Source organism: Psammomys obesus, unplaced genomic scaffold, assembly GCF_907164565.1.
Source record: "Psammomys obesus unplaced genomic scaffold, mPsaObe1.curated_primary_1811, whole genome shotgun sequence".
Classification (NCBI taxonomy): Eukaryota; Metazoa; Chordata; class Mammalia; order Rodentia; family Muridae; genus Psammomys; species Psammomys obesus.
This window is the reverse complement of record NW_026596073.1, coordinates 899838-912077: the sequence shown is the minus strand read 5'-3', so window position 1 is coordinate 912077 and position 12240 is coordinate 899838. Positions and strand designations below refer to the sequence as shown.

General features: G+C 37.3%; 1 protein-coding gene across 7 annotated transcripts in view; it reads right to left on the bottom strand.

Moving 5' to 3' along the window:
* Ppfia2 (PTPRF interacting protein alpha 2) overlaps nt 1–12240 on the bottom strand; it is a 504690-nt gene that overhangs the window by 27726 nt on the left and 464724 nt on the right. For all 7 annotated transcript variants that reach the window (XM_055625946.1, XM_055625947.1, XM_055625948.1 and 4 more), the window contains 2 exons: nt 4663–4744; nt 2282–2482 (listed from right to left, as the gene is read on the bottom strand). In XM_055625946.1, coding sequence (XP_055481921.1) covers nt 2282–2482; nt 4663–4744 — 283 coding nt within the window. The remainder of the gene's footprint in view (nt 1–2281; nt 2483–4662; nt 4745–12240) is intronic.

Sequence of the window (12240 nt, the reverse complement as noted above, 5' to 3'; positions counted from 1 at the left end):
AAAACAGCATAAGCTTTACCTGGTGGTTTTTAATTCAATAAATTGTCCTCTCTCATATTCTTGGAGAGGAAAAAGAACTGAAACATTATTTCGAGATTATATTGATATAGCATAAGGTATTTCTCAGCCTCATCAATACTCTCAAATTCCAAAAACACTCATTTCCTTATTCTTTAGCTGTGTCTTGTTAACCGTTTGTTGTGGTTTGAAGATGAAATACATTCTGTGGGTTCAAGCGCTTGAAAACTTTGTTTCCAAAGGTGGACCAAGTGTAGGAAAGGCTGCAAAACCTTGGGAAGGAGAGCCTCCTCGGACAACTGAGTCACTGTGGCCAGGCCTTGTGGCCTGCTGCTGCTTCCTGCCTCCATGGTTCCCTGCCGCTGCCATGCCTTCCCACCACGCTCTACTGTGTCTCTCTGTAAGACAACGTAAATTCTTTCTCCTTTTACTTGTTTTTGTCAGTAGCAGAAGGGTAACACACCATTATGATATGTTTGTCTTGTGTATGCAAAGGACTTTGCCCCAGAGTCACACCCATACTATGGCAGAAAAATCACAGAATTAATTAATTTTTTTTTCTACAATGGACTATTCCTTTGGGAATTCTCTCCTTTCTTTGCTTTTGTTTTTTATTTTATTTTACAATTTATTCATTATATATCCTGATTGAAGTCCCCTCCCTAAACTAAAGATTTTTAGAGATGCCACACACATAGATCAATAAATGAGCGGTATGTTGAGGAGGTCTTGTGACCCTGGGAGTGAGAAGAATGTTCTAGGAGCAGCAGCAGCAGCAGCAAAAACCCCTTTAAGGCCGAGTAAAGATAGCATCTTAGTATCATAATAATTCTCCATTTTTATGTCTGTTTTTTAAACAAAATAATGTAGTTTTATCTTTAATCTGTAATTTATCTTGCTTCAGGGTAAACATCTTTTTGTGTGTGCAGGTAAATGTGCTTTAATAAAATATTTTCTACTATAAAAGGTATTTGCTTTTGCAACTGAAACAAGTAAGATTGCTTACCCTACTTTTCAAACCTGAAATTTGGACTTGAGTGTATAATATGTTTCTTACTGTGTTTAGTTTTTGGAGAAGACAACTCTATGAACTAGTCACAATGCTTTTTATCTCAGTTGTAAATACTCAGGAAAGTTCTCTGATCTGAATTTGGCTTAGAGTAATAACTATTTTAATAACTTCAGATATTAGCGTAAGTATATTCTAAGTTACCTTTTTATCTGGAATACATTGGCAGAGTACATTTTTATGTATTTTAAATAACATTGTAAGTAGAAATTACATATATATATATATATATATATATATATATATATATATATGTTAAAAAGTACAGAGCAATTAACTGAAAGGTAATTAAACAAGCAATATACAACTCCTTGAAACCTTACCATAAGTCCCTGTCTTTAGAATCTGGGAGAAAGTGGTGTAAGTATGATAAACTCAAATCAAATTCTTTATGATTACTTAAGGCCATCTTAAGAATGCATTGAAGTCATTGCTTCAATAAGTTTTGCTTCATTGAATACATTGCTTGAAAGCTGCAATAAAGCAATACCAATTTTCTCCACTATTTTTTATTGTATGCTCTCACATTTTGTTGTGTTGTGGGGTGGAGAAATCTAGATAACACTAGAGATATATTTATCAGGAAAAAAGTTACTCCATAGTGGAGTAAAAGATCACTTGAGACTATTTCGTGATGATTGTATTTGCCATTATGAATGCCTGTTTTGTTTTGTTTTTTTAGTGTATTTGTTTTTAATGCTATGTTATGGATACAAATATAACTGGGATTAAAATTGGGAGGCATGTTTTGAAGTAGAGGATTTCAATTTGTATTTTTGGAACTTACAATTTTTGAGCATGAAATTTTTCTATAAGTAATAAATTAAAGAGTGCATCTTTAGAAACCTCTGATGCTTCAGGATAACCCCAAGAAGATGCCGGGTTTCCATGAAAAGAAAAGGAGATTCTGAGAAATAGCAAGATTTGAGATCTTTTAACTTGGAAGGGAAATCTACTGTCATCTAAATGCTAGCGCCAAAGTCATCTTGGTTGCAGCTTTCAAGTCTGATAGGAACCAGAGCGCCTCCATTGAAGAGCAATTACAGGTAGCAGCAAGGTTAATGAAGAGCAAGCCGCACCTCTTTAAATAACTCATGCTGACATTGAAATGTGAGCTGTCACATTTTGCTCTGTGAGCTTAGGGTGCTTTGCGGTCAGCATAAGGGGAAGGGGGGAGGGCGCACATTGACTCACAGTGCGCGACGTAGGAGGAGCCGAGGGGCTTGTGAGGGAAACCATCTCCTGGATCGCTAGTCTGAGCTTTAAGCGGTGCAGAGGGTTGCTGATGCCAATCTCTCTTTGGATTTCCGTGTCCGATAAAGCCGACATGATGGCACCACTTTTCACATTGGCTCTGCATGCTGCCACGTACCAAGCAGGCATTCCCAGCCAGAGCTGTTGTGTTGGAAAAAAAAAATACAAAGGTTAGAATAATGTGTTTATTGCAACTTAATTTTAGATTTTAGAATCACCTCTGAAACACACCTCTGAGAATGCCTGTGAAGAACTTTTAGAATATAACTGGACAAGCCATAACTGAGGAAAAACGACAATGCTGAATGTGGATAGAACAACCCTCTGATGGCAGTTTCAGAATGCAAACAAACCAGGAAGCAAGGTGAACGTCAGCGTTATCTTTTTCTGCTCCTTATTGACGCTGCATTGGACCACTGATTCACAGTCCTGCCGTCATACTTAAGTCAGTTTTGTCATCCCTGCCTTCCATTCTATAACAGACATGTACCATCAAAATGTTATCCAAAATAAATCCTTCCTTCCTTTAGCTGCTTTTGTTATGTATTTTTCACACCAGCAGGAAACTAACACATCAATTTAGTGTCTTTTACATCCTCCAGATGTTCATCCATCCAAATTTATTTGTTGTCTACAACTCCATGTGATGAATGCTATAATATTTTGACTAGGGAGATAAACATACAAAGACATTGAGAATATGATCCAAACAACAATTAGGTAGTAATGGATTTGAAATTAAGACATTCTGGTTTTAGAGCTAAACTGGACAGGCACCAAATTTCTCTTTATGTATAATGACAAGAACAGCTATCTATAAGATCCATTGGGTAAGTGGCTTGAACAGCCTTTAATGAATATTATAGGAATATTCCTATAAAAGAATAATATAATTATTCTTTTGAATTCTGAGAGCAGAGACAGTTTCTCTGCTATGGATTGAGATAGGTCTACTATTGCTAGCCTTGTGATTTTAAAGAAAACATGAACTTTAGCTAAACAAATTTCTCCACTCAAGTACTTACATCTGACCCATAAAACTAGTGAGATAATATATTCATGTTTAGGAATAATTTGTTTCACAGGAATGGATCACTGTTCTTTCTATCCAACAACTCATGATATGTTCATAATGGTTAGAGACAAGAAAAAAAATTCCAAGTCTGAATCAATGTGGCTTGGGATGTGGCTGAAACCAAACACAGGACAGAAAGATGTAATATAGCGATTGTACAGTCCAAGCTGTGTTTCAGAAGAGGAGGCACATTGGGATTAGCCTTATATTGACAAAGACACTGGGGATGACAGATGATGGACCATTCATCTTGGTACATACTTAAACTCTTTAAGATAATTCAGCATCTATATACATTCAAGGGTCCGCAGAGATTTTCTATCTGTCTTATAAGATATTTGAATTTCCACTCTTACACAAATGTTACATTTGTGTAACATTACACAAATGTTACCTATTCATTGTTACAAGTGGTACCTGTGATTAGGCATTCAGGAGTTTTGATGTGGACAAATTTTTGTGAGAAACGGTAGACTCTTTCCCATGCCACATCCTTTACAGACTGTGCACACAAGGAGGAGGGAAAGAAGCTAAATGTTATGGGCTCCTATTCATGGGCTCAGCATGCTTGTTCATCTTATTTGTTCCATTTTGTGATTTGTGTCACATTAGGAAATGCATTAGAAGCAATTTCTGCTCCCAGGATAGGTTTAATTAGCTCTGACTTCATTGGCTGTCATTTATCAGCACTTCAGTGTCAGGAGATCTGCTTTTTTTTTTTTTTTTTTATATCTGAAGGATTTGTTCATCCCTTACCAAAATAGCAACTAACTCTCTGTCAAAACATAGATGATTGTATTGGAATGGCATCCAAACAAGAAATCCCTGTCATTGTTTAGGTGTTATCTCTTGAACTCTTTCTGTAGTACCTGAGGCCTTTTTCATTTCTTTTTTAACACTTGTAACTTTAAAGATAGGTTTGGAAGAGGTAACTTCAGTAATTAAATGCTTTGAACTAATATAACAAAAGCGAAACACGGTTTTATTTCAGTCAGTCCATAAAGAAGCATATTTTTTGACTACCTATGTAAGTGAATAGTTTTAAAGCAAAATAAGCTTTACATTTTCCTCACTGGCTATTTACCTAGCTCTGAATAAACTGGAATGATGAAGTGGTAACTCAATGCTCACAAGTCTATAAAGATACATGTGGTTCTGGTATGGGAAGTTGTAGGACACAGGGAAGCCATGATTTCAGAAATCATCCTTTACCTGTCTCTGAACAAACAAATCAGCAATGACTTACCTCCAGCCACGCAACCACGGTGGGTCCATCCCACTGGGCAAATGGTAATCCTTTTCTACGTGCTTCTTCAAGAAGTTCATGCCTGAAGTACAGCAAAGATCACCAGTTAAGTAAAATGGGAGAATATGCCTGTGGTTGTTTATAAACCACCAGCAAGACCTTGCAAGTATTTAACGAGGGGTTATTAAAGGTAGAATTCCTTATTCCTTTGAGTCATATGTGGAAATTCCCTTTTGATTTCACTGAGTGAAATGTTAACATTTAAAAATAATTTTCTCCAACATTGATTCACAAAGATTTGAACGCTGTTAATCAACTAAGCTAAACTGTGTTGTCAGCCAATATCTTTTAGATTGCAGAATGTATAATTACTCTTCTCTCTACTCTTCTCTCTGCCCTTCTCCCAACCCTTACTTTCTTAGTAGCAGAGACAAAGCCTGTATGTTGAGACAAACTACATCTGGTGGTTCTAGCTGCATTCTCGTGATGTTTACTTTAAGCATGATGTCTGAGCCAACATTCAATTTTAGAAGGTGGTGCCTTCTAAAACTAATGAATGAAACTAATGGATTTAATTCTTAAACTATATAAACACCTATGCCTCAAGATTTTGTTGATAAATATTTTAAATACAACATATATTGCTTAAAAATGAATGTATAGTAAGATAAAGTGAATAGAAGTAAAGTTTACATGAAGCCAAGAAGAAAAGCTAGGAGCTCTGGGGCTTGGGGAACACAGGAGACATTGCATGCTCTTAAAGCAAAAACAAAACACTGTAAAGCCAACCCTGCCATTTATGATCTACGGTTTCTACTGTAAATGACTGAACTATGCTGAAATCCTGTAAGCTCCCAAGCTCCAACACATGTTCCTGCCGCTATTCTGACACTCTGATCTTTTGATTTCTCAAGAACAGCTTAAAACACATGCCGCATTTGAAACGACACCAATATAAGTTGCTTTCCTTCTCTAGGAAGCAATGTGAAATATATAATTCAACAGAGATTTTAATCACTACTATTTATTAATGAAAGGCAAGAACATTAGTGAAAGTAAGTGCTTCTTTCTGATAACTTTAATCTTTATACACTATGTCTGACTTCATTGATCCCTAAGAATTTAGGATTGACACTGGTGTTCAAAATCAGCTTAAGATGATTTATTACTGAAGTAATAGAATATATTTGTATGCAATCTCAAACTATTATGTATCCATCTGGAGATATAGTGAGAAATATATTCTCTGTACTTCTATACGCATACATTCATATAAAATTGATAAAAACATAGTTTAATAATTATTTATTTTTATGTATTTTTTCATGTTAACAAATATATTATGGATAATGTATATGAGCTCACAAAGTATGTGGTGATTTCCCATTACAAAGAGTTACTTAGTATTGAAGAATCACATATTAAAACACTTGAGAGGATGCCTTTGGACACAAGAAATTTTGTGTTTTTCAATAGCTGCTATAAAATACATGGAAACCTACTAAAAGGCAAAGAAAGAACTGAAATTATAGCAACCTAAAAGACACATAAGTTAACTGCTGTTTGAGCTGAGGAGACAGCAAGGGCAGCTTCTGCATATAAGCTATTCAAGTGCTGGATATGTGTACAGAGACACGGATGCTCTGAATACAGTAGAAAGCACAAGCATTCTCAAATGTAGCTTTCTATTCCATCATCCAATTCCCTTGGGCTTCCCGGTGACAGCGCACTGAGAGTCTGTTTTCAGTAAGTTAGTCGTACTCTGACAGATGTATTTATAGAAGTGGCATGAGGTATCAACTGTCCAACTATTCTGTCTGCGCACATGCTACAAGCTGAGACTGGTGCTCAGTGAGGTAAGTAGAAATATTTATCTGGATTCCAAAAAATTCCTTGTCAGACGCAGCAAATGCACAAGGGCATCCAGATGTATACAACACACAGATAGCAGCTTAAACTTGTGGATGCCCGTCCTCACGCTCAACAGGTTTGTTTATTAATCACCGTTTTGCTTGATAACAACGGAGAGAATGGTGCTGGTTTTGCAACAGCTGAGCTGGCTTTGAATAACAAGTAGGAAAAGTATAGCATGCTAAGAGGATACAGAGTGACAGACTTAGCATGGAGTGTGTGTGAGTAAGTTTAGAGTAGTCCTCGAAAGAACTAAATTGTTATACTTGTCACATCCTACCCAGTAATGAGAGGATTATAGCCAAGTGTAATCTGGATGACACTACATGGAAAGAAGTACACATAATTTTATTAGCAATGTTTTTATTCATCCAGTAAATGAGGAAGAGATGATGACAACATTCTGTTATTTTAGGAAGCGAACAGTATGAGTTATAGAAAAGTATTTTTAAATATTAGAATGCTTCTTTTATTGAATAAATTACAATAAATAATAATAATTAATGGAAAAAAATGCCTCACTCCTGACTGGTTCACTAATAAACATTGCAATGTGAAGTAGAGGATCCTATTAAAACTTAAGTTTGATCGTTTCACGTTTTTCCTATCACTGCTTGTACAGCTGTGTAATTCTAACTCTGACCTCGTTCTTCCTACATTCCCATGCCTCACCTTGCAATACTGCTCTGGTTATGTCCTTTCCGTCACCTCCCTGCCTCTTCCACCTATGAAGAATATTTCTAAGCCCACTGCTTTCCATCGTTCTCCTTCACAGCACTGAAGTCTATGATCCGCCTGAAGAGTATAAGGTCAAGACGACCAGTAATTCCACACACTCTGCTGTTTAGGACACATTTCATATTTAAAGGCCTCAGTAGAGAACATGCTCTTAAAACAGTTGTGAACGTTGTATGTGCAAATGATGCCAATCAATGTGCCGAGAAGTTCTATTCTCTTTATGATGAGAATAATGACATGATTACATGGAAACTTTTAGAAAAATCTGGTCCCTAACTTAAACCTGGAACCTGACTTAAATCACATATTTCATTACATAATGTCTTCAGGAGAATAATAATAACAATTCAAAGAATGAGACAAAGGAGCCATTTTCTGCACCTGACATCCAATTACTAGGGATGAGTCCCAAGCAATGACTATGTTGTCATGAATTTGAGACTATAGAAGTGACTGACTGGGTTTTTTTTTTCCTGGACTTATGCAATGTGAGAGTAAAGAATAAGACTTCCTTCTCCTTAACACAATGGGGTATCAGTTACATGCAAATATCTGGACACAGTAATGTGTGAGGAAATCAACGCTGGAAAGGTAACATGTTCAGTGTTCTAACAGAAATAAATAAATAGAAAATATGATCAGCTGTTGATAAATATTAAGGGGTTGACTGAATACATGGAAGATGATTGTTCTTGTGAAAAATTTCTTTTCAATTACATAAAAATAATGAACTGAGCTGTTTATAAAAGCAAGCAGACAAATCAGCTTCAAAGAAAAAAAAAGAGCAACTAACTTGAAACTTAGCATGTTTGCGGATGCCTGATTTAAAAACACACTTGAGAGTCAGAAACAGGAAGATTATGAATTTATGACCATCCCCTGTTACATAATGAGACTGTCTCAAGAAATCAGTCTCAGGTTGCAAGTCAGTGAGAGAGCATTTGCCTTGCTTGCACAAGGTCCTGGTTTGATTATCCAGGAAAAATAAAACAAACAAAATGCACTAAAGCAGATTGGAAGCAAAGAGCACTGAGGATGCCTGACCAATTCTCATATAAGAGGTGTATATTCCAGAATTCTTTCCCCCTATAACTGGAACTCAGCCTTTGAAATAGCAAACCCCAGTTCCAGAAAGAGTGCATGACCATTTCTTTTTTTTTTTTTCTTGAGAATTTTTTTTTCGTATTTTATTTTTTTCTTATCAGTTACATTTTATTAACTATGTACCCCAGCCGTGTCCCTGATCCCTCATTCCCTCCCAGTCCCTCCCTCCCTCCCTCCTCTCCACCGTGCCCTTTGCCAAGTCCACTGATGGGGGGACCTCCTCCCCATTCATCTGATCCTGTTTTATCAGGTATCCTCAGGACTGGCTGCAAAGCTCTCCTCTGTGGCCTAACAGGAACTACTTGCCTTTCTACTCAGAACTAAAAGTCATTTTTATTTTCCTTTTTCAAGCCAGAGAATTTAATGTTTAATCGTCTTTCCCCTAAGGATTCTTTGCATGTCATTGTAGTTGTAAGAATGATTTTTAAAAAATTCATTACAGTTTATTCACTTTGTATCCTGGCTGTATCTCCCTACCTCATCTTCTCCTAGCCGCCCCCCCCCCCCATTTATCTCCCCTAGTCCATTGATAGGGGAGGTCCTACTCCCCTACTATCTGATTCCACCCTATCAGGTCTCATCAGGACTGGCTGCATCATCTTCCTCTGTGGCCTGGCAAGGCTGCCCGTTCCCATTAGGGGGAGAAGGTCAAAGAGTCAGACACTGAGTCCATGTCAGAGACAGCCCATGCTCCTCTTTCTAGGGACTGCACATTGAGACTGAGCTGCCTATGGGTTACATCTGAGCAGGGGGTCTAGGTCCTCTCCATGCATCGTCCTTGGTTAAAGCATTGGTCTCTGCAGGGGCCCCTGGACCCAGAATTTTTTTGGCTCTCATGGTCTCCTCATGGAGCTCCTGCCCCTTCCAGGTCTTTCTGTCTTTCACTTCTTCCAAAAGGTTCCCTGCACTCTGCCCAAGATTTAGCTATGAGACTCAGCATCTCCTTCAATATCCTGCTGGGTAGATTCATTCAGAGGCTGTTTGCAGTAGTGAGCTTTCAGGGATCATTTCTATAGTTCATGAGCATGATTTTCAGTTCCCAGATTTAGAGTAGATGTCAAGGACATTGATTGAACTTTGTTCACAGGGAGCTAACAGGTACAGACTTGTCATTATCTGTGTGAAAAATCAAAAAAAAAAAAAAAAGGAAGGGACTAATTATAGAGGAAGCTAGTTTTAAATACATAAAACTCCTATCTGCAGTAAGGAACGTACTTACATCTTTCAAGGGCCTGGGCCTCTTGTCATCAGAGCCAGAGTACAGTAATGGGATGTGACGTGTTAATAAAGCCCAGACTGTGGAGAGCATCTGGGAATAGGGAATTTTCCTGCCTTCATATAAAGAGGCAGAGGGAAGTCTATGCTGCCTATGTCTGATCTTTAGAACAGAACAAAGGTTGGATATCCTACAAATGATCATATGCAAAATTTTCTAGTAAAAATATCCAGAGCTGTGTCTGGGGAGATGGGCCATCTGTCCAGAGCACATGCTGCTATTCCAGAAACCTGATTCAGTTCCCAGCAGCAGTCTCGGAGGTATCACAGCATTCCTATCTCTGGCTCCAAAGGATTTGGACACGTCTGGTCAAAGCAGGCACCTGCATTCATGTGTATATAATGTATATATAACCACTTGGCATCACACATAATAAAAATAAGTAAATAAATCTAAAGAAAAGTAAGATCGGAAATATCTGTGGAATGTAAATAAAAGCAGGACACTTATCATTCATGATTTCTAACTCCTCTAGACATATAGATAGATAGATAGATAGATAGATAGATAGATAGATAGATAGATAGATAGATAGATAGATGGATTATATGGATTATATATATAATTTTGTTGTTAAGAGACCATATCTAAATTAGAAGAAAAACTAGTGCTCTCTCTTTAAATCTATGTCTCTCTTCAGTTATTGCAGTTGTGTCCAGTTTAGTCATGTATCAAGGGGGAACTCTATTCTCTTTTCTGACTTTTCTGACATCTGTGAGCTGTATCTCCTCTATACTGGACAACAAATATGCTTCCCTGCCTCTTGTCATAATGTCACATTTTCTAAATTATTATATTAATAATGTCAGATTTTCTGAATTATTATATTATTTTTTTACAATTTATTCATTTTATATCCCAATATTAGACCTCTCCCTCAACTCCTCCTGATCCAACCTTCCCTCCTTCTTCCCCCTATCCCTTCCCCTAGTCTACTGAAAGGGGGAGTTCTCCTCCTCTGCCATCTGCGCATAGCTTATCAAGTCTCCCAGATTTAAGAAAGTGAAAAATTTGCCTGCAATCTCTCCTCCCTGTCTTTCTTTGCTTTTCTTCCCTTTCCTTACTTCTCTCCTCTCTTCTGTTTCTCCCTCCTCTTCTCACATTCAAATCTCTGATTTTGTTATGTTATTTTTATTAACTTCTTTTTTATACTGGAGGTCATAGACCCTATGGCATCACATATGATAACTTGAAGTCATTTTCTGCCTTGATGTCAAGGCAATATGTATATATTTATTTTTAGAGGCATCATAGTATTAAACAATCTTCCCTAATTCCCTCTTCAATATTTTAATGATTTGATTGGTTCATAAATTGTTTGTGCTTTCTCTGTGAGCTTTGGAAAAGGGATTTTGTATGAACTGTTGCTAAGCAAGATAGGCAGTCAGCTGACTTTTGTAGATCCCAGCATGCTACAGTCTGTTTGCAACCTATAGAATAAAGTTAATTGAATCCTTTTTTTCAACGGTATCATCGGTTTCAATGGGAAAATATTGATATAATGACACATTAAAAAGAAACACACCAGGCACGGTGTCACATTCCTGTGCTCTTAGCATTTTGAAACCTGAGGTAGGAGTTTGAGGCATGCCTGAGATAAGTAGTGAATGGGTTCGAGGTCACCATGGGCTATCTAGACCTTTTCACAAAAGCACAGAAAACTAAGTAACCTCAGGCCATTGTATATGTGGCAAAGCAATTAGTGTCAGAGGGCATCGCTTTACCTCTAGTCTCTTGGGATGTTTCTTTTGAAGAGACATGATTTGGCCAACAATATTGTTTTGAAATGAGACTGGGATTTATGCTCTTGAAAAACAAGCATTTCAAGGAGAAGAAACAAAAAAATCATTTAAAAAGTATGGGCCTAGTCGTCAAACCACCATGTGCTTTTAACAATGGGGCTAGAAGAGCCAGTGAGGCTGGGCCCGTGTCCTGGAGATCAGCACATACAAGAGAGCAGGCTTCTTGACTCACAACAGTCTTCCATATAATAAGAGCAGCTTTATTCAAGCGATTGGGAAGGTTGGGATAGAACTCACTGTGATGTGTATTGACACACAGATATGAGCACAGGAATAGAGTCTACCTGGAATCAAAGCAATTGAGGAGAAAAGCAAAATGTTACACCCCACCATTCTGGACACAAAATCTGAAACTTGTAAAATCTAAAACAAAACAAACAAAATAAAAAAACCACAATAAAACGAAACAAAAACCTCACAAATGTATGTGGCTAATCTGTCTTTCTGTCCTTACTATCACACATGCCATTTTTATCTCTACGCAGAACCAAGGAATGACAGCTTTACTTTTACCATTACTACTGGGTTCTGTATGTTGGCGAGAGGATGATGGATATAGATTATAGAGCAGACACGGAATTGATGAGCTTGCTCTGTTGGTTGCAGTGACTGTGAATCTGTGTTATTATCATCTACTGGTTGAAAGATGTCTCTTGAGAGTTTATGGTGCATTGCAAGTACTTAGTTAAAACTAAAGAAATAAATGCATGCCTGAACATTTTTTCAATGATTTGACAATTTAACCGT